Here is a 23,643-nt window from a genome sequence, read left to right as displayed (position 1 = left end):
TACTAATCTATGATAAACTACCTTATTTTCATGATACTCATCAGATTAAAGAAGAATTTTAGAATTGTTGCACTCCAGTTCCTAAAAAGTCTGAATTTCCAAGTTTTCCAGTACAGAGACATTCATGATCTAAATAAAGTCTTTGCATTTTTTGTTCATTTTTGCATTTTCTCAGTTTTGAACTTCAGGAAAGACTTTCACTTCTATGAAAGATGATTCTTAATGCTTTACATAAACACAGATTAAGTATTTACATAATTAAAAAAATACAAAAATGTTTGTATTTGCCTTTTGCAAAATTCTTTATCTCTGCATTCATACTAGATTGGTCTTATTTAATAAGTGACAGAAAAAATGCTTTAGTTTTTCCCTACTGTTAAGTCCTACGCAACATCTTTGGACTTAAGAAGAAAGATTTTGTACACAGTGTCTTAATCTCTTTTTGACAGAATGTGTATGAAACAAAAGATTGCATTGCAGAAGCCATTCTCCTTTGTGAGCCTAGAATATCTACACATCAGCCATAACCTTCCGTAATAGAGAAGCAATTTGTAGATCAGTGGTTTTGAAACTCAAAATAGTATCTTTTGCTGTACTAGTCTGTTCTATAGGCCATTCCAAGAGGGAAAACTAAAAGTTTTCATGGGACCAAGTAGCAAAAGGAATTGACTAAACCAAGCAGAAGGTCTTTTAGGCTTTGTAAGGATGCAAAGTATTTTAAAAGTTCTTTGCAACTTGAAAGCTGCTATCATCCAAAGCAGCAGTCTTGCTGTTAAGAAAAGATAAAGAAAGTTAAGAGATTATTTTCCCTTTCAGTGAGCTCCTCCAGCTTTGAGATAAAGCATAATGGCAGTTAACAGGACTAACAGCTATTCTCTGTAAAAACCTGTATTACCCTTGGAAGAAGGGCACAGAGGGGATTTTGGAAACATGGCAGGGCAGCAGTTCACGTTTACACGTTTATAAAGCAAAGAGAAGCTAAACCTCCTTGAAATAACTACCCTAAAAAAAAAAGACAATTTAGTGCGACTGAAAAGGAGTCCTTTCATGTTTTTCCCTAATGCATCATAAGTCAAGTTTAACCTATGGCTTTGTACTTTATGACATAGATTAAGTCTCACTTGAATTTCAACTCCTGCAGTTCAGAAGGGAAGTGGAGGGGAAAGAAATCCTCATTGCCAGTATTTATTCTATTGGATTTTGCTATGTTTACATAAGTAATATCCTTTTCTTTAGAAGAAAACAATACTATCAATAAGAACAATTACAGTAAAATACAATAGTATACAAAAGATATTTACCTACTTAGTTCTGTTAGCTTATAAATGGGAAATAAATGTTCCTGACAAAAGTATAACTTCAGAGTTACAAAACAATCATGAACACACATTTTTGGAACACCTAAGCACTGATGTCAAAAGCTAAAGCAGTAGAGGTGCTTGCATTCGAGAAAGATGTTGTTTCAGGGGAGAAGCTGATTGGTACATTACAGGAAACACCTCATTTCCCCCATTTCAATACAACATTCATTTAAAATCAGATCTTGACAATTTCACACACAACTGGCTCAGCTCTAGCTAAAGACGTTCTAAAACTAAAACCTATTGAATAAGTATCTTACCTGTCTTCCCAGCTGGCGTGCACAGATTGGACATGGTTCTGGGTTAACTCCTCCAGTAGTTTTATCCTGAGACTATAAATTAGAAAAGAATATATATAAGCTCTGTGTTTTGTTATTCTATATTTAAAACAAGCTTCTAGAAAAAATGAATATTGAAGCCCTTAAAAGAAACCAAATCAAACCAAAACACTGTGTCAGCAAATTAAAAACATATTCATCTACTTAAGTCCATCTTGAGGAGTTAAAAAATATGTAATTTATGGTAAGCAAAGGGAGCACTTTTCATACTGCAGTCCTTCAGATGGCATCTGCAGCTCTACGACAGCCCTGAAAAATCCTGGTAAAATACAAGCTTCAAACAAGAAATTCCTAATATTTTCTATCAGCTTCACATTGTTGTAAAAACACTTAAATTTTGCTTAACTATGCTTACTTTAACATAATTGCACTTAAACACTATGATTAAAATAACATTTAATACATGGGGATTGTCTGTTTTGGGGTTTTTTTGGGTATTTTTTTAACACTTACTTAATCTCCAGACATGATTGTCCTTCTGTTTAAGGTAAGCTCTTTGTAAAATACCAAAGGTATGCAGAGACGAACATAATTTTATAAGGCTTCTACTAAACATGGCCCAGTTAGTTTTATTGAAAACTTTAAGCATTTAAAACTACTTCATAGTTTAATAAGCATGTAATTAAGCAAGTAACTAAAATATATAATGCAATAAATAATTTCATGAGCATACACTAACACAAAGAACAGCACAATGAATTTCAAAATGTAATGAATCTTCACAGAAAATACAATTTCTTTAAGATAGAAGTTTTAAATAAAAATAATGGTAGGTTTCTTCCACTAGGTAAACAGAGTACATCACTTAGTAAAGACCAAGGAACCATTAATCTTACTTTCTCCAGATTAGTGAGGTACAGAAGTTGTCCTAATTTCTTTTGAAGCTGTGATTTGGCAACTGCCTTGTCATTCAGAAGTTTAACTCGATTTTGCTCTACCTATGAAAACAAAATTAAATATGTATTAAAACAGGAAAAAAAAAGTTTTACAATAAGGCTTGAATTAAATTTTTTTGTGAAATTCAGCTGAGTAATTTACTGGGGACAGACAGACAAACAGCTCATGCTGGAAATTTAAGATGTGCTTTTCCCCAAGCAAAATTGATTATCTATTCCTTTTCCATACCCAGTATGAACATAGCACTGCGAATGGGCTGAGACACAGAAGGTACACAAAATTGTTTTCTGTTGTTTTATTTGCATTATTGGTTCTTTACAGAAACAAAATTAAAATAACCCAAGTTTTTAGAAGTTTCTTTTGGACTTCATTCAATTTATCATCTATTTTCTTACATTCATGTATATACATCCTAGACTCAACTGCTAGTTCCAAAAACAGTGTGTAAGAAACAAGTATTTTCTTTACATTTCTAAGAAATTTACACTTTTCATTTAACCTATACAAAGACAGAAACATTAAGCTGACTTTTTTTTTAGATAAATTACAGCTGATAGTGGAGAAGCTATTAATACTGAAGAAGAGGCAGGCACCTGAAGGATAAAGGCCAAAGTAATGGGTGTTTCTTTTATGGCTGCATATACGTACATAAATCTTAAGATTTTGTCAGGCATTCGTTAAGCAAAGTGCTCCTTTAAAAAATTGTTTCAATACAGAGATAAAATTTATTTCCTTATAGAAAGAAGCACTTTTATCTAACTGAATCTCACTGAAAAAAACCCCAGAAATTGTGTCTATAGAAAATATACTTCTACCGGTAAAAAAAAAAAAAAAAGTTTTTTCTCTATCACCATAAACAAAGTCTCTCAGGGGTAGCTCAGAAATTTCAAAATACTGAAAAGAAGATTCGTCTTTTAGCTGCTCCTTCTGTTTTATATAGGCGTTTGTGGAAAGTATCAATATGGGTAAGGAATCAGGTCAACTTAATTTTCCACCAGCTTGGCAAACTGGGAAATTGTAGAGAAAGGAAGGAAGTTGCAGCTGCTGAAAGGACAGCAGTATTTTGGAAACATGCCACTCTGTCAGAAGGCTAAAAAAATATATCAAAATAACAGTTACAAGCTCAAAATGGCCCATGTACTGAATGCAGAAATAGGTAAGAATTCTATACTCTGCCAAGCCTTTCTGAAATGGAAACAGAGACATAATAGAGACCTTATACATAGATCCAGATGCAGATTTTATTTTTGTAGGAGGCAGGTTCCTTCAGAAAGAAACCATTCTTTCCTGCCCAGTACTTTACCTCATGTGGTTCTATAATGTGGAGAACTGGTGGATTTGGTTTTGGCTCATCAGGATGACGCACTCTCAGTCGTTCTGTCGCCATTGCCAGTTCATCAATAGCAGACACGTGATCCCTAAGGACCATCCAATACTCATGAAGTAACTGTAAGAAAACCCCAAACAAATGAACAGCAGAACTGAATTGAGTTACACTTACATGACTCTGCCATACAATGTAAAATAAAATGTGAGAATCTTTTTGGAGGAAGGGTTAATATTTCTTTACACTATTCAGCCACAACAACAACAAATTACAAAGGAAAACAAGCAGTATAGACATCATTTTTCCTGCTCTCTTTTCCAGCCTCTTTGTATAAACAACAATAAATAGCTGGCTCTTATTTCTTCTACAACTATTAGTATTACAATAACTAATGCAACTAAAAATTCAGAAACCAAATGCCTTGCAAAACTAAACAAAGGCTGAATAAAATAAGAGTTATTTCATGGGTATCATCCTTGTAGCTCAATGTAGATTAGAGTAGTACAGACCACTGAATCAGTATTTCCAAGTCACAACAGATGGAATCCATAACACTGTCTTCATTCTCATTGGCATATTAGTCCCACCTTTTGTTTCCTAACAAAGGCACATGAAAAACTGTGCTCCTTCTTCACAAGACTGAAGGGAAACTGAATTACAGAAGGGACCATTTGGATTTGTTGAGCCTTGCTACATTCTGATTTAACTAAACAGATGAACACATATAATTGCATCCTTATACTGTCTTAATAGATGCAATTACATTGCTTAGTAATTTGATTAGTCACCAGTATAGCTTTTAGAAACTCTTAAATCATATATAAATCATTTAAAATCAAATCCTGTAATAAGCACTGTGGAAAAGGTTGGTGTAGGCAAAGCCTAATTTCAGGAATACAACTTAGATGTGCTAATATTCAGTTTCAATTTGTTTATAATAAATTAAATGGACCACACAACTGTTTCATCACCATGTAATTTACTGTACCTTATATTCCTTTTTCCATGCTTCAAAGAGCTCCAGGAATATGCTTCCTTCTTCAGTTAGCCTAGCATCCATTCGATGAGCTTTGGCAAAGGAGAGAAGAGCTTTCAAGGCACGTTCCGTTTCACTGGTCGCCCAGAGCCCTCTGCTTGTGGTGGGCAAACGATCATCGACAAGCCCTTCTTGGTCTTCTATCATCTCCTCAAAGATTGCCATTTGGCCTTTAACACTTCAAAACAAACCCAACACAGCACTTAGCACTGATTTTGTACTTCTACATCCATCTGTACTTATTCATCATCTATTTCAGCCTTCTTATATATGATTAAAGGATAATGCAAACCAAGCAAATATAAACAGCTGTTTTATTACCTAATGTATCAAAAGCTTGCTTTGAACACAAGTGACCTCGGTACCAATCCTCAGGCCATTTTGTCAGCTCAAAATCATCAATAGCTTTTGTAAAGGCTTACACATCTAAATCATCTTTCAGTAGTTACTAATGTCACATTCATTAAAAATTTTTCATTTCTAACTTTTTATATAAACAAGAATTACAGTTAAACTGATACAAAATTTGCTGTGTATTGCACTGTGTAAGAACAGTACAGCTCCACAGTTCTCTCCTTGACAAATAATGCTAATTTAGAAATACATTGATGCTTCCTGATTCCAGCAGTTGTGAAGCAACAAGCTCCTACTGGTAAAGACTTCTCAAAATGTTCTCAGTGTCCTCAAGACTTTTCAATCCAATTTTGACATAGTGAGAGATAGAAGTCCAAATGAAAGCATGCAGAGGGTTGTAATCTATGTCTCTCAGTACTGCCCACTTTGCATACTTTTCTGACACCTGTGCTGGTGTCACCCTTCTTTCAGCTTCATCCTGTCTGAGACCTCTTCTCTCACTGTAACATTGAATAAGGATGGTACTATACCACTTGCAGCTGGACTGCAACTAAGTATTTGCACAAATAGGAGTATGTGTTAAAATAACATACTTGTATTTATACACATGCTTTCTGAACATGCCAATGCTTCATTTCAAACGGTCATATTATAGCAGCTTGATAGAAAGTGGGATGTATTCATTCCTTGGATACAGTTTATTCAAATGAAACTTACATAGAAAATTAAACCTAATAGAATTGCTATCAAAGCCATTAGCAAGAAGCTGCTGTCATTTGGTCATAAAGCTATTTCAGAAAACATAAACCAACCCAACTCTCATATTTTCTAACAGTGATAAATTTATAAAGCTATGAACTTACCTATGCATAAAGAGCTTTGACTCATATTCTGTGAACAATTCATCAGCCTTACAAAAGACACAGCTGCAATACAGGAAATTGAAAATAGATGCACTCAGAATTTCATCAGAAACCAAATTATCATAAGCCCCTATTCCAACATATAAAGCTACATAAAATTCTTAAAAAACAACAAAATAAGAGTCATATATACACTAATATAGCTGACACGAGAAGATTTTATAAAAATAAAACAAAAGGTCATGATTCTAACAAATGGATCTGTGACATCTGTGTGCATACAGCTCCTGAGTACATAATAAAGATTTTAGAATGTTATTTCAAATAAAGGAAAATTTAGTAATACATGTCTAAGGTATATTTTCTGTTTTCAAGACGCACTTGTTAAGTGGAAGTCTAACGGGTCGCAAATGGCAGATAGTGGCAGCCTCAATGACCTGCTTAGAAGGAGGCCCTTCTAAGTTTTTCACTGCTTCTCTTACAATCTTCTGGAACTTCTTCACTTCATCCAGCTGGGTTGTAAGTAGGAATTGAAGGCCTCTGCAGTCACGGAATCTGATTTAAAGAAAAAGGAAAATTACTGTACACCAAGACACTAAGTCCAAACTTGATTCAGTATTTTAAAGTAGAAGAGAAGTAGCTAAATAGCAATCTAGGACAACATACAATGTTTGTACCACAAGCAAATGCTTATTACTACTACATGTAACATGTAATGCTGTCAGAAATCACTCCAGTGTATCCCCAGAGCTAATGCCTGGTATTTTTAGAACAGAAGGACTCATTCCATGACTTGAGAGATGTGACCAAACACTAGTAGTGAACACCAACTGGCAATATTCTGGTCCACAATGCAGATCTACTAAAGGTACTGCACATACTTACAGTCTTACTTGTGTCTGTTTGCCAACAAAGTGATTTGCAATGCACCTGTGCAATTCACAGGAGACACATGCACCCATCGCAAAAATACCCTTCATTTGGCAAGTTAGCTTTCAAAGTTAAATGTATTAAGTGGACATAACAGTAACCCGTATTCCTAAAACCTAGCTGTCTTTCGTGATTAGAGGAGAAACATGAACACAAGTTAAGTACTTTCCACATTGTGTTTTTCCTGTGAGCAGAAGTCTCTTGCTGAAAGAAAGTGCACCATTCCTACAAGGTCTGACATTGATGTACAAGACTGTGGTTCTACACCATATGGAAAGTTTGATCCAAAACATCCATTTTGTAAAGTGCAGAGAGCAAAGCACAGGTTTAACAGTACTAAAGCTTGGCATTTAATATGACCCACTTAAGTGATGTGCATTTTAAAATAACATAGACAAGGTTTACCTAACCAGATAGTCTGAAAATAAATGTAAATTGCAACCACGAGTCTGCTGTTAATACCATCAGTTGCCAAAAAATATCAGCTTCATAAAAATCTCCCTCACTATACCATGGATTAATCATATCCAGTACTCCATTAAGAGTACTTGTTGCTTCCAACACTGACGAAGTAGCACTTGATAAGACACTGTTCTTTAAGTTTTATCTCATATGCTAAAATAAATTGAAATGGAAGTAAGTTTTATCCCTGTGTTATAAAAGAAAATTTAGTCACAGATAGCTTTTCCAAAGTTGCACAATCTGTAAGCAGCAGCAATTTCAGAAGATACTTTCTAAATACCTAATTTCAATTGAAGTGGAAAAAAAAAAAAAAATCAGTGTGACACAAGCTAACATACAGACAGATGCATAGGCATAAAAGTTTTGCATGAACACGCAAACAATCCTTTCTTCATATTTATTTGAACCAGAATATGATGCTATCATTCTCAAATAACCATTAAATGTTTATATCCAGACTCACACATTGGTTGAGGTTGGAAGGGGCCTTGGGGTGTTGTCTTGTTCAAATGCTCTCCTCAAGCAGGGTCACCTAGAGCTGCTTGCCCGGGACCACGCCCAGACAACTTTAGAGTATCTCAAGGATGGAGACCCCACAATCTCTCTGGGCTACCTGTTCCAGTGCTCAGTCACCCTCACAGTACAAAAGCATTCCCTGATGTTCAGAGGGAACATCTTGTGTTTCAGTTTTTGCCCATTGCCTCTTGTGCTGAAGAAAAAAGAGGTTAAGTTTTGTATCTTTATTTAGATTATTCAATAGAATTATGTTAAATACTGAAAAGTAAAAGATAGGTTTACTTCCAGAAAAGTCTTTACTTCAAGAAGAAATTACAACCTTTTGGAATCATGATGGCAGAGTAGTCAGAGTGGAGGATATCTTTACATGTGGAACTAAATTACGTGTGTATCTTAAATATTTAAATTTATACACATATACACATTTTATAAGCACATTAGATGTTTATACACAGATGTATATACATTTATGCACATCTATTTATATATATCATAAATATAATAAAAATGTATTTGACTAAAACATGATTAAGATAGACTGTATTTAAGAGCATAAGTTCATATATCTGAGAAAATTGCCTGAAGCTAAACTATGAGAGCACTGTCCTTCCTATGTCTCCCTTTTCTGTGATGAACTTACAGACGGTCAGCCAGAATGTACAAGAGGAGGTTAGGAGAAAAGGGTCTATTCAACCCTAAAATTCAGGGGAGACCTTATTGCTTTCTATATTTATCTAACTGCAAGGTACAGAGAAGACTGAGTCAAACTTTTCTCAAAGGCACCTGGTGAAAGAACAAAAGACAGTGTACATAACATGCAACACAGGAAATATTGACTAGGTAAAAGGATTTTAATGTCTTTTTTTATTTTTCCACCAAGTGGGCCAAATACTGGAACAGGCTTCACATAGAGACTATTAGATCTCCCTCCCTGGAGATACCTAACAGGTCAAAATCCTGTGCAACCTTGCTGGATTGAACGAGCATGGGTCTGGATCTGTAAGATGAGGGTTGATCTATGTGACCTCTGAAAGTTCCTTCTGAATTCATTATTCTGTAATTGAACCCAAAAAGAAGTGGTATACCGTTGTCTTGAACATGAAAATAACCTCAAATTCTTTGCACAGAAAAAGAGTGATGCTATTTTATGGTGTTACAAAAGGATCTTCTGATATTGTCTACTTTCCATTCAAGCAAGTCAGTTTCTTTCAGAGGTTACTCAATTTTAATGCAATAAATTTCAAATTCTTCTTACTCAGCAGTTTCACGAGTACAGAAGACCGTAAAACCACAGCAGTTAATAGAGAAGAACATTTCAAAGAATGCCTAAGAGAAAACAGTAATTTTCCTACTTTCTTACCTAATCTTCTATTTAGTTGCACTTTTTTTCAGGGACTAGTTTTGAAACATAATTGCGGTCCAGATGCTCTGAAGCAAAAATGTCTGCTATCTAATTGCAACTGCTAGCACAAGCTAGTAAGAAGACCTGAGTAGATTTAACTGTATTTACAGCCTATTTCAGTTATTCTCTTACTTCTCTGCCATGGACAGTTTACTCGTCTGCTGTTTGTAGTTGCAGGTTATTTCATTTTGCACACGCTGAACAAGCTCCTCATCGATGGCATACTGTATTGCTGTCTGGATGACATCCAACCACCAAGGAGAACCTGAATGTATCTGTATGAAAAAGAATAGATTTATCCTTGAACATTCAACAGAAAACCAATCTACTCATTGCAGCAGAGGTATATACCACTCTTTAGGCCATGGTCAAACACAGACTGGAAAATTCCATGAAAAGTGGAGGATGAGAGTATGATTAAAAAATATCTCATTTTCTGTTGAAGTGTAAACACATGACTAAGAAACTGTCTACATTCTCCACACCTTTATATTCCTTCAGCAGAGTCAGATTCACCAAGGCTATCTACACAGAACAGCCACATAGAGATACTGTGATCTCAAAGTTTCTTCCTTCTCTCTCTCTCAAAAGGAGAGGAAATGATCATTTAATGAGAGAAAGTAAAGCTCCCTGTGAAATTAACAGAGCAACACTGAAGTGACCTTGTAATTTTAACAGGCGAGAGAAGCTGCATAAGTTTACTTCCTCGTGTGCCATTTGTCCTTTTATTATTTCTTTACTATTATGTAAGTGACAAGCACCATTTCAACTCAGGTGTTCATCAATTGATTAAGGGTTTGCTACATTCCATGAAATCTGAGTTGTCACATTAACTGAACATAGTTAAGCCTTAAGCACACTAACTAAATGAATGTTAAAAAACATTTCCCTTCAAAGTAACTGAAATACCATCTGACACGCCACAGAAATGTTTCAAACGCCAAACCCCACAACTTATTTACCTAAACTACAGGTGAAGCACAGTTAATTTAAAAAATCAAGAACAGTGTTAAACTTTACTAGACGTATTCCCCTACCATGTACTTATGTTTTCAGTCATCTGCTCATCAAGTTCATGTGTGTGGGGAACACAGATTATGTTTTGGGCCTGTGGTGAGTGTGCCCAAGCCCCATCCCAAACACGGCTTCAAAAACTGTTAGAAATAATAAACAGCTATAGTTCTGGATAAACAGATGAAAATAGTATTTTTTTAAAATGTCAAAATTCAGAGACAAAACATATAAGAGGTACCTGCCTTTCTTTGAAGCTCCCGAATGGTTTGAAGGACTGGCTGTAAGGCCTGATGTGCTTCTGCAACTTCTGCGTTGGATTTACTCATATAATGTTGTCGAAGTTGTTCTGCCTGTATAAGAAATAAGAGCTTAAACTATGCACAAGTCATATCTGGGAGGAATATTGCAAAGGTAAAAACTCCCCAGCTACCATAGTGTTTTTAAATGGTTACCTATTTATCTGCTACCCAATTTCACTTGTAAGCAGCATTTTTTTTTCTCTAGAATCCAGCATTTATTAGTAAGCCAAAAATAAAACATTTGAGAAGAAAATTTACTACAAAGATGCTAACTATGCAACTTTGGTTTTGGATAAGCCCAAACAACAACAGAAATACACTGCATTACAAAAGGGAACTGGAATCTAACCCATAATCATGTCAGGATAATGTGGTATTTAAAAATTGCTAGAATTACAGGTCAATAAAAACCAGGCAGTACTTCTACAGAATTTCTGTAAGGCAGGTACAAACTTTATAATAGGAGAACAAGTCTCATTAAAACAGAAAAATCTGATACCCATACGTACAATTTGCATAAAAATGATAAAATATCAGAAGATATCCAAATAATAAGACAGATACTCATCACAACCACAAAACAGGAGAGGCTGTAAGAACTGGGCCTGCACAGCTTGAAGGAGAGAGATTACTAAACATCAGCCTTCCAGCAGGCAGAAGGAAATCACCAAAACTGGGAGCCCAGGCATTTCACTGAAGTACATGGCAAGTGAACAAGGGACAACCGCTATAAATTGAAACAGGAAAAAGATTCACACAGAACCTCCCTGCTATGAGAATTACGAAGTACTGCAACAGGCTACTCAGCTAAGTTGTGAAATCTCTTTCCTGGGAGGTTTTAAAAGCCCAGTTGGATAAAGCCCTGGGATACCTGGACAGAAATCCACGCTGACCCTGCTCTGAGGGGGAAGTTCAGCTAGAGATGACCCAGGTCCCTTTCAGCCCAAACAGTGACACAATAATGACATTCTTTTGCAAATGTCCTTACATCCACTGCAAGTAACCAGTGGGGAAGAGTAATCCCAGCTATTTTGCCAGATACTTGCCCAGTTAAGATTAAGGATATAGTTAAGCTTATGCATATAGAAAGGGATATACAGTGACTTGCTCCTCTGGCCAAAGAAAAATAAACTTCACCTACAGAAAACTCTGACTATTTGAAGTTAAAAATGAGGAAAGCTAAAGAAAATGTGAGGAAATAAAGAACTCAGAAGAATTCAGGATGACACATTCTTTATCACTAACATCTATATAAGTTATTTCCACAGGAACACGGGGGTGGGGAAACAGCATTTTAGAGGCAAAAATTATTAAAAGTTCCATAAAACACACTCACAACATAACAGAGGCCACCAGCACTGAGAACAGCAGTATTTTACTGGACATTTCTGCTCTCATCACACAATAAACAACTCTCGATTTTACTAAGTTTAAGGGAAATATATGTAGTTAACTCAAAAGCTCTTCAGTATTTATGTAAAAACAAAATATCTTTACCTCTTCTGCAAGTTGGCTATCACGCAGTGTTGGGGGAATTCCTGGATGCTTTGCCAACAATTCCATCAAATTGTGTGTAGAATGAAGTCTCTGAATATATACAAGGTCAAGAGCAATCATGAAAAAAATCCCTTGCAACATCTGTGACAGGAAAAACCTGAACACCAATGAAAGCTTACAGCAAGAAATTAGCATGCATTTAAAATCAGTTTTGTCTTTCTCTATTGATCTGCAAGCATTTTCCAAAGAAAAGAAAGATTCCTTTCTGCATTTTACTGGGATAGGAAATGACAGGAAATGAAATACTAAAAAGACCTTCTTTAACAGCTCAAAAGCAAATCAGCAGGCACGTGTGATACCAGGTCATCAGATCCGCTACCATACTCACCCTCCTAATTAGAACAGCCCTTGACTATTATGGAAAACAAATCATTTATCTCAGAGCACATTCTTTTGTAAATGTCTTTTAGAATGTTCTAAGGAAACAATTTATTTAGCCTATCTAAAGCAAAATAAAGTATAAGGAAAAGACTAGATACCAAGAGCTTCAATAATTTTTCATATTTTTCAGCTCTGTGAAATTAAAGATATTAAAAACACATGACCTTTTTGTTTCCTTTTAGGGAAAATAAATTTGATTGTTAATATAAGTAAACTCTGCTCCTCTTCTCTGGCTTCACCCTTTGTTTCTCAAACCAGACCAATAATATTATGCTTCTTGCAAAGCTCCCACAAACTCATATTAATACTCTCCACTTTCATAAACTGGTGCCCTTCTCACGTCCTGGACTCTCTTCACCTTTGCTCTATTACTATCTCAGCCACTTAAGAGGACTGGCCAGCAGTGGTTTGCCATTATTCCAAAGAGCTAAGCCTACACAACTGAGAAAAACTTAACAAAAGTCAAATTTTGTTAAACTAAGGCAATATTAGGCAGCATATATTTTGAGGGGGAAAAAAAAGCCTCATTGGATTGCATAATCCAGTATAACAATTTAATTAACAACCATGAGCAACTTAACAAGTATATGCTAATATGTCCATGCTAAGATAAAAATCCACCAGAAAGTCAAAAAGGAAGAATCAAAGAAGCACAACAGAGACATCAGGTGACCACATGCAACATAATCAAACAATAATTTACTCAGAGAAGCAAGTACAGAAACAGACAACTGATCACATCTTATCTATCTGTCACTAACATTTTAAATCTCTTGTTATGCTGAAGAAAATTTTGGTCAATTCAGAACTGATAGTTCTTTAAGAACTATAAATACGTTACTTAGAGAACCATGACTTTTTTACCAGGAAAATATATTCTTATTTTTAATATAGTATTCAAAAGGCACAAAGTCCAATGCACAAAGAGAAAAGGCACTTCGATTCTTTTCCATGTTCTGATGGCCTTTTACCTTCTGCAGCGCAACTATTTTATTATTCTCTATCATTTGGCACATTAATATCACTCTCAGTGCAAACCCTGCATTCTGTAATTGCAGGATGTAATATAGCACTGTTAATGTGAGCAGTCCCAAGTCACATGCACAAGTCTAGGAATTCAGCTTGTTAAGTTTACTGCAGAACAGCAGGTGGAGATCATATGCTGCTTCAGGGACATCATGAAATCTCACACGCAAGCTTTTAGAAATACAGCAGCTTTTTTTTTGTCAAAAACCAGAAAATGAAACATGAAGGTCATGGGACAGATTCCTATCTAAAGATTGCGATCAAAAGATTGTGATCATTACATCAGGCTGAAAGAGTAATTCAGCACATCACTGGGAGGAAGAAAAGACTGACCTGTTAAATTAAATCTAAAGTATTCCAGTTCTTAACTATGTCTCTTTACATTTCAATGCTCACTCACTTGCAAGGAATCTGTTTTGAGCTTTTCTTTGTGCTCTTCAGATGATCTTAATACTTCTCTGTACAGCTCCACAGCCAGTGCATATTCTCCTGAATTAAAAAAAGAGCAGCAAAAAACCAGACATATTGTGTTGGTTTTTAAATATACCGGCAGCCATGACTGACCTTACAAGTGTTAAACATTACTTGTAACATACTAAGATGTTCTCAGAGAGCCTGTATAGTGCGTGCCTGTCTTCAAGCAATTCTTTCCTAGTCATTCCATGCCTCCCCCCAAAAAAACTGTTAAAAGACAGAATATGATATTCTACAAAGAATAAAGCAGTTTACAAATTAAATATCTTCTGTGACTGTAAGATCTGTAAACCTCTTAATCTTAAAATAGGTATTCATGCTTGCATAAATCCAAAAAAATCTTATGTTGCACTTAAAAAAAATCATCTACAACTCACTGCAGTGATGCATTTCTAAATTTGCACTGTAAATACATTATTCACTCTCCCAGTGAAAACCATGAAAGTTGTGTCATACTTCAGAAATGCAGAAATGATTAGGTACATGCAGGGAGCATAACTATTGATGTAAACTGCCAACATCACAATCACTTCTCAGAAAATAGCCTATATAAATTAAAAAGAAATACAAAATTGAAGTTGTGTATGGAAAAGCAGTGAAAAAATCCATTTTAATTTTCTTTCCTCAACTGATGGAAACTTACTTAGCCAATAATAGCCTTAGAGACTCTTAAAACAAAGAGAAGTACAGGGACAAGAAATGCACAAAGACAGATAGCAGAGTACAACAAAAACCATCATCCCGTCTATATGGAAGTGTAACAATTCTATGTCAACAAGATTTGCTGCTTCTTACACTGAAAGAGTTGCAGTTGTAAGGGTGTAGTCCTGCAGTACAGGATTGCCATTGCTAGTACTGGCCAAAAGCTATGTGCTGAATTTGCAAGGCCTCCCTCAAGCTTGAAGCTTCAGGCCTTCCTTGAATTTTTCTTGACCTGCCTGGACCTTATCCTTGGCTTAGCTGTGAGAGCAATTTCTGTAATTCACTAGGTGTCTATGGCTAATTTTCAGTATTTTTTTAAACTTTTGTTTATCTTTGTGTGGTACAAACACAGCTTTATATAGATAGCAGTTACAAGCAGTTATTCCGTGTAGAATGAGATATTTACAACTACCACAATGATGTAGCGTAGGGAAATATAGGCCTAGTAACAGTAGCAGAGGCTATTGACAAGTAAAGATATAGGATGCAGTGTAGAGTACAGCCATGGGATGCTGAGAGATGGTGCACAGGCTTGGCAGTGAATAAGAAAGCCATGGCTATAAACAACTCACCCACAGTCAAAGAAATGCAGACTTAGAGCTGGACAAAACTGGTTTTAGGGGCAACAAAGAGAACAAAGAAAGAGTATGTAACATTCATAAAAGGCATCATGTACACTAAATTTGGTGTTTTCATGGAGCTGCAGACCAATGAAGAAAGAGAAAGATGCAAACATGCTAGCAAACATAAAAATGACCCTCATTGGATTCTTGTGTGAGAAAGAAACCATCAACATAAACATCTAATTCCTCCTGATGAAGGTAGTGACAACGGGCCATTGCACTGCCACCACATCTATGAAACCACTGACCTCAGGATACAGATGGGCCTAAGTAGAAAAGTGAGCATAAAAGCAGGACAAGCAGTAGAAACAAGTGTGATTATTACTCTTTTCTTTGCCTGTAGCAATTAAACTTGGACTAATAATAATTAGACCTGTAAGTTTTCAATTACAGTATGAATGAATTCATGGCCTCGCTTTTATGTAAGGTGTGCTTCCCCCTTCCTGATAAAGAAAACTGAGTGTAAGGGTAATACTGGGGGGGAGTTACAGACTACAGCTCTGCCTCTTTTGTCCTGCTTTTGTTTCTCACCAGATGAAATTTTTATCAATCTGGTTTTCAAAACAGGCCATACACTACTAGTGTATTTTAGAAGCACTACATCTGTATGTAACTCTTTTTAAGCACTTTATCAGAAACACGTATTTCCATGCTGCAATCATAACAAAGTATTTCAACCCTACTAACTACAGATTAAAGAATCTGAATATAGTCTTTCTGTGAGGCAAGTAAGAGAAAAGGCAGTTTGCCTGTTCTCTTTGAAGGAAGACTTTGACATGAGCTAGAAAAATAAGTAACAGCTTGTCAACTTTAGAAGAACTTGGAAAAGAGGCATTTTTACACATTCATAACTAAGCAATTTAAATTTATTTTTATTTTGTTTAGGGGGACACTCAAGATTCATGTATTTATTTTTGTTTCTCATTCAAAGCTTTTTTTTTCCTTATAATTCAGAAAAAATCTACATTGACAGAGCTGTCTAGCAGGAGCAGCAAAAGGAATCCACAGTCAGCACAGCAGTTTGCACGGCCAGGGGCACAAGGGAAGCCCAGAAAGCAGTACTGATTAAACAAAAGCAGGTTAAGAACAATTACACAAGTACGACTTCTTTTATCCTCCCAGTACACAGAGATGGAGCATATTCTTTACTCCTGTACTGAAAGGAGTAAAGAATATGCTACAGCCCTTCGGTCTCACCTTTAATGATATGGATACCAGCTAAGCCATTAAGAGCACACACCAGCTGTCGGTGAGCTTCTTCACACTCTGTTCGACATTTCTTTTGCAGAGATGCCAACAGCTCCTCCATGGTCATAGTGCTGAAAAGGAGACCAAATGGCTCAAATTTGAAACCAAATCACAGTACCAGAAAAGTAAGAGAGTCATGCTAAGAAGCATAGCAGATCATTACATGCATCCAACATACTGCAAATGTTTTTTTGAGATTTCTTTACTTATTAAAAAACCTCTAGCTGTCAGATTTTCTTCCTGCTAGAGATTTACCCTAACTTGAGTGTGTCCAGAAGTTGACATCTCCTGGAACACAAAGAAGCAAGAAGCAAGAAGAAAATTAGAACTTGGTAAAATAACCCTTCATGGGGCAAAATATTTTTCTCCTTCTCTTAGTGGTGAACTGGAAACAAGCAAAATAGACCTCATTTTGTCAAGAGCTGTTCAGATGAAAACAGCTATGATAGACTACACTTCTACCCTCTGCTACCAATCTAAACACAAAACACATGAAGTGTCAATGTAAAGAGGAAAATGTGTGAAATCAGAACAGAGGAGACAGCAAAAATAATTCTAAACTTCTTTTTCTACATTTGTCATATTTGCAAATTATGAGAGGGATTTCACCAGAAGAGCATTAGCTTAACATAGAAATACCAGAAATTGAGAGGAAAAAGAGAGAGAAGCAGAAACATAAATGAGGAGGATGCAAGAAAGAAGCTTGAAGGATACCTTGGAGTAAGGCCACAGGTTAAAGAATCAGAGGACTGATATGAAGAGACAGGAGAGTAAACAGTAACAACAGCCAACAACGGCTGACCTGAGGCTGCTGTTAGACCAGACACCACCCACGTCCCCTGAAACCCTGTTCCTCAGCCTCACTCACCTTCAGGAGGAGCATTTACTATTTGGTGTTTAGCACTGTGGAACAGAGTAAGAGGTGACATAACTCTTGCACAGACTGGGCTCAAATTATGCTGGAAGGATACCCCTTGCCTAGACCTTTATTTTACCCTCCTTGCAACATTGTTCCAGTTGCAGCAACTGATTCTTGGTTTTATAGTACAGTGTTACACCAGAGTGAGCTTTAAATCAATATAATCACTATTCATAATTACTGAATTCTAAAAAGGCAATGGTAAATACACATAGCACCTGCATATGCTGATACTTCCACCATTGCTACTTACCTTTTATTTTCAAAACTATCAGCAGTTCCAAGAAAAATTATAACAGCAAAAGGATGTACATATAAAATACGCAATTTGATACACAGCCTGAGACTACCAATTAAGGCAAAAAGAAGGGGTTTTTACTCAGTTAAACTAGAGGAACCTAGAAAAATCTCTTTTAAGGGCTTTTTTTTTTTTTTTTTTTGCTGAGTAGACCACATTTACTGCCTTCACTATGTGGGGAAAAAAGTAATCTATCATAGAATATGCTTCAAAGTCAGGTTTTTATTCCAGGCCCATGTCTCTTATCTATATGCTCCAGCATCAACTTTCTTGTTTCAGTAAATTTCTCTTGTTCATCAAAGGTCCTAGCAGTGAATTTCTTCATTATTCTCCTACATATAACCAAAGACAGGGACCAAATCTTCTCTCAATTCTGGGAATGTCCACTGCTGCAGTCGAATTTGGTTCACAAAAAAGTGTACACAAACAGTGCTGGGAAATGACTTTTCTTTGTACGTGTGGTTTCAAGAAAGATTTAATTTTCATTGCTGGTTTTTCTAGCAATGAAAATTTATAATTACTATGCAGCTGTCACTGTGCAACCATTCTACCAAAATCAACACAGTACAAAGCTGTTCCCACCATACTCTGCTCAGTTTACACATTTCATTTATACTACACTGGCTCATGTTAACGCAAATAATCTTGTATGATGGGTGGAAATATTGATTTCTCTTACGTTTCAGTCCTTGCTTCCACATTAGCAGACTGCTACAGAAAGTGCTGCAGCACTGCGTCTAACTACTGGTCTGCTCAAGTAGGTGCAAAGTCAGCTTCAGCTGCTTAGGCACTTCAAGTGCCCTGTATAACAAAGAGCAAGGAGTAGGACACAAAACTTCTGTCAAGGATTGAAAGAAAGTGAATAGAATGGATGGACTAGGAAACAGCAGCAGTAACACTGGCAGTGTTGAAAGTTGAAGTTCTTTCCTACCTGCAGCTTGAAAAAGAAACACAGCGCTGTGAGAGTCTGAAATGGAAACAGCCTATTCCTTCACAACCTCCTTCTAACTGATTGAAAAAGTAGCAGCTACATTTCGCACTAGTGACAACATGCTTTTGGTCTAACAAGTGCTGAGACCAAACTGCTACTTGCAGTGCACTTGTGAGGGAAGATGATCTTGAAAGCATGCAAAAAAAAAAAGCATTTAACAGCTTTCAAGTTTCAATTTACATTTACAAATTCTGCAACCTCACATTAACATTTTCTTTGAACTAAAGAATTATTCCATTCTGTTGATTCAGTTTGTTCATTGTTCTCATTCATGAACATGAGTCTTTTAAGAGCCAAAAAAAAAAGAATCTGGTTTATTTAATCTGTCACCTGCAACACCCCAGTCATGTTAAGGTTAGAATGCCACTGGAGAATCAAATGCCTTCAGTACTATGTTCTTTAACATAAGAATTACACTAACGACCCCACTGTGCCATGTTCAGCCTCTGAGGTCAGATTACCTTGGTGTGCCAGAGTCGCACATTTAACTAAAGAAGCTTAAAATTAGGCTTATTTGAGGACTGTACAAGAACTCGCACTGCTGGGGACAGTCAGTTTTGCTTTGAATAAAGTAGGCCATTTAAGAAATGACAGAAATTCACCTTTTCTGTAGTGGCAAGAACTCTCCCCGAACAGCTTGTGGGTGACAGCAGGCCTGCCTCAGCCGTAGCAAAGGGTACAGAATAGAAGTCACAGTCCTTCTATCTAGGCTGCTAAGCTTGAGAGTCCAGTCCGAAATCTTCCTGAGTTTTGCCAATGCATCCTGGCAGCACACCTCATGCTGGCGATGATAGAAGTGTCTCTCCACAGGAGAGAAGTGAAGCCAGTGTATATTTTCTGTCTGAGGGGGGATTTGAATCTGAAATTAAAAAAGTAAGTAAGCAATTTGCAAATAAAACTATTGATAAATGAAGTTCAGGAATTCTAAAATTCAAAACTTTTATTTACTTGGTCAATCACATCCTTCTTTGCTGATCTCCACATTATCTTCGCAATTAGACTGTAGAGAGGCCGCGGATTTTTTCTACAATAAGGTCGATATAAAAGTTGGTCCCACCAATGTTTGACCCAGTAAGGGTCAACTCCAAGAAAAAGGACTAATCCATACAAATCTGCCAAGAAAAGAAAGTGTTTATGTTTTACTACTTCACAATATGCCTCAAAAGAAATCAAGTTTCATACAAAGGCTATTAAGCATAAAGTATCAACATTCTGGCCATTATCTTTTCCACTTGTTTTCCAGCCACTACCTCAGCAAAATACTTGAAGCAGGGGACTGGTTCATGGAAGGTGGTGGTTCTCTTGTGAGAGTATAGCTATTTGTGAGACTTTCCTAATTTCAAGTTTAGCAGAAGAGAGCAAAGAATTCAAACCTATTCAGAGCAGAGGCAAGAGGCAGAAATTACATGATTGCATATGGTTAACTGGGCTTGCCAGGTTTTTCTAAACCAATATTGCTCAGCAGCATTACTTCAGAGCCTGCTGTGCACCAACTGTCTGCTGCCCACAACCCTAGAAGGGGCTGCAATTCAGAAGAATTTTCACTTCTCTACTAATGCATAAGAAATTAACAAAAGACACTTAAATTGTTTTCTTGCAAATTGAGAGAATACATCTTGCTAATTCTGCCTAATTCAGAATTTTGTAATGAAATTTAAGGACATACTGACTTTAAACTTCTGTCGAAATCTTACTGGAAAAATACAGAAGTACACATTTAAATGCTGCATGTGGATATTGCAGAAACTGAGATATGTGATAATATCTTATAGTTCCTAAAAATCTGGTGGCTACATTCCTTATTCTGTTAGCTTTATGGTAACTCAGTAATCAGCTGAAAGCATCAAGAACTTCACCAAATACAGCATAGACCAGAGGAAGAAAAATCTTGGGAATCATTTCTATGGAAGAAGCAATTGCTTACCCAGAAGTCCTATCCCACTGCATTACAGCAGCAGTGGCACAGATTGAAATGAGTCAGCAGTTTTCATCCCTGACGTGGTGAGGGCTGCCTTTGTATAGCCCGAGAGTTTGTCAACATGTATTATGAACTATGTGACATTTCAGATATGCATTAAATCAACACTGTCACACACAGGGCCTTGAAGAAGTTAATCATGACACTAAAACCAATCACTTCTTTCTACAGCTTTGCTTTATTAACTATGCATTCTCGCAACTATCAACTGTATTTATAAATTTAATTCACAATTCCAAAATGAGTGAATCTAAAATATTGATTTTTACAACTTAGTATCCAAACAACAGTCCACAAATGCTTACACTGATTTACCCACTTTCAAACTCATTGCCCCAATGTATACCATATATTCCAAAACCCATCAGAGAACACAAGGGAGACAAAGCAGTTAGTTCCCTTCTTTTATTCTATCTCTGTCTGAAACCTTTCTACAGAAACTGAGTACCACACAAAAAGAGACAAGATAAATGACACCTGCTAACACACAGGTACCTATTCCACACATCTCAATTCATTAAGTCCTTACATAAGGACTTGAGACAGTTTTATAAGCTTTAGCACAGTATTTACAATTTATATTCATGGCAGTGGATGCCCACAGTAGTTCATACAGAGCTATGCAAAAAGAAAATACAGCTTTGCTGTATTTGACAGTTCAAAGGATTCTGTAACCAGAGCAGACTAACTATAGCTGCAATAGAGATGGGTTAATACTTATCCACTATGCTAAGTGAAAACTGAAGAGCAGACTTGAGACAGCTATTAGATATACAGCTTCTCTGCTCCCCAGAGTATTTGTCTAACTCAGGGAGACAAAAAGATTTCAGCTCTTCAATTTTTATATTGATACATGTATTGATGGCTTTATTACCATGCTTAAAGTTTATGGCTTACAAAGTTAGAGCACCTAATGAATTCAGAACAGAACTAGCAGACACTTTAACTGCTTCAAAGCCCTATCTAATCATCAGGATAAGGAAATCCCACAGATTACATCAAACCTCACCTTCTAATCCTCGCTGCACAGGAGTGCCACTGACACACCAGCGATTGATTCCACTCAAACGGAGTGCCATTTCAGCAGCCTAACAAAAGGACATAGAGCCAAAGGTAGGGAAGGAAAAACAGAACAGAACACAGTCTGACGACATGTGGACCTCATTTTTGAGAAGTCTGAACATCTTTTCAGTATGTACCACTAGCAGACCTAGAAGCAGCATTGGTACAATATATTATAAAAACATATAGAAAATTTTTTATCTTTTTAGAAGGTAACTGAAAGCTGATAAAAGCCACATCATCTTCCAAGTAATCAAGTGCAATTAAGGGCTCACAGAAGGCAAACAAATAGCAAAATAAATTGTAGGTTAAAAAGAATTAAACATTAAAGCCTGTACACCATTATGTAAGTAGCATTTTTGTCTTCCTGTCTTGGGCAAAAAGACTGGACAAACACTAAGTAAAATAATCCCCCCTGCAGACTGTATCCCTCAAGTTTGCAGACAGACTGCTGACTATTTTAGCTTCTAGACCCAAAGGACATATCTATGCCTCTGAACCACATCACTGAACAGGCTAGTGTCTTGTTTGAAACTATCAAACACCATATACAACAAAATGACCTAGTTCTTTAAACTGTCAGTATAGATTATGTTAAGTATTTTTTGAGCTGGATATATTTCACTGCCAAAATTCCAACAGGAGAACCATTTAATAGTAAGTATCTCCAACAGAACATTCACTTCTAAAGAACATGGGACAAGGGCAAATTATATGAGTGTACTCTGAACATTAAGAGGGGTAGAGGAAAGACTATTATTTACAAGAAACTTGTCAAAACATTTTCAAGTTAAGTGAATGCATGACCAGGAATGTCATACCTTTGCAGTAGTGCATTCAACCATTTGTGCTTCATCAAGGCAGATCCTCCACCACTCCACTGCTACTAAGGGGCTTGGTATGGCCATGTAGCGCTTCTGGTTCCTGAAGCGGCGCCCATCCTCACTGTTACTGTGGGGAATGTCTACATAGTTCAGTTCAGTGCGCAGGACGTCGTATGTGGTGATAACCACCTCCTGCTCTGCCAGCATGTGGGGCTGCAAAAAGCCATGCTTCTTCACACCTTGATACACCTACAGAGATTTATATTCAACAGCACAATGGCAAAGAAGGAACGTAAGAGACACTTTGATAAAAATGCCAAAATACCATTACAGCTTAATATGCGCATACTTTTAGCAGTGTTCCTCATATAAAAAGAAAACATTTATAAAATCTGTATTCATATAGTGGTATGGTGGGAAATTCATCTAAGCAACCTAATAACGAATACAATAATCATTGATGTGAAATTTATAGGTATAAATTCTTGTAACTTTGCAAAACATTTACTTCCTCCTTTGAAAAAGATAGCACTTCATTATTTTCTACAACAGTTATTTGTTGTAACAGTTGTTTGAAGATTAAGTACTCTGTAAGGTTTTATGGAACAGCACTATGTAAGTCATTGTTACACATCCAGTCTTCTCCTCTCCTTTACTGTAGATGTATTACTTTTCTCCCAAAAATTTTACTCACTAAAATTTAATAGATGATTAGGCAAAGACAGAAATATGCATCAATATATATAAAAATCCAGAAATTA

General features: G+C 36.4%; 1 protein-coding gene across 2 annotated transcripts in view; it reads right to left on the bottom strand.

Annotated features, from left to right (window-relative positions):
• Positions 1–23,643, bottom strand: part of SHPRH (SNF2 histone linker PHD RING helicase) — a 51,145-nt gene that overhangs the window by 9,430 nt on the left and 18,072 nt on the right. For both annotated transcript variants that reach the window (XM_039567997.1, XM_010399288.4), the window contains exons 10-24: positions 22,880–23,131; positions 22,006–22,084; positions 19,967–20,130; positions 19,621–19,877; positions 16,760–16,881; positions 14,164–14,252; positions 12,297–12,386; positions 10,743–10,850; positions 9,619–9,761; positions 6,558–6,731; positions 6,177–6,239; positions 4,912–5,137; positions 3,900–4,043; positions 2,536–2,637; positions 1,622–1,693 (exon numbers count right to left, since the gene is read on the bottom strand). In XM_039567997.1, coding sequence (XP_039423931.1) covers positions 1,622–1,693; positions 2,536–2,637; positions 3,900–4,043; positions 4,912–5,137; positions 6,177–6,239; positions 6,558–6,731; positions 9,619–9,761; positions 10,743–10,850; positions 12,297–12,386; positions 14,164–14,252; positions 16,760–16,881; positions 19,621–19,877; positions 19,967–20,130; positions 22,006–22,084; positions 22,880–23,131 — 2,085 coding nt within the window. The remainder of the gene's footprint in view (positions 1–1,621; positions 1,694–2,535; positions 2,638–3,899; positions 4,044–4,911; positions 5,138–6,176; positions 6,240–6,557; positions 6,732–9,618; positions 9,762–10,742; positions 10,851–12,296; positions 12,387–14,163; positions 14,253–16,759; positions 16,882–19,620; positions 19,878–19,966; positions 20,131–22,005; positions 22,085–22,879; positions 23,132–23,643) is intronic.

The sequence above is a fragment of the Corvus cornix genome, chromosome 3 (genome assembly GCF_000738735.6).
Source record: "Corvus cornix cornix isolate S_Up_H32 chromosome 3, ASM73873v5, whole genome shotgun sequence".
Classification (NCBI taxonomy): Eukaryota; Metazoa; Chordata; class Aves; order Passeriformes; family Corvidae; genus Corvus; species Corvus cornix.
This window is presented reverse-complemented; position numbering and strand designations above follow the sequence as displayed.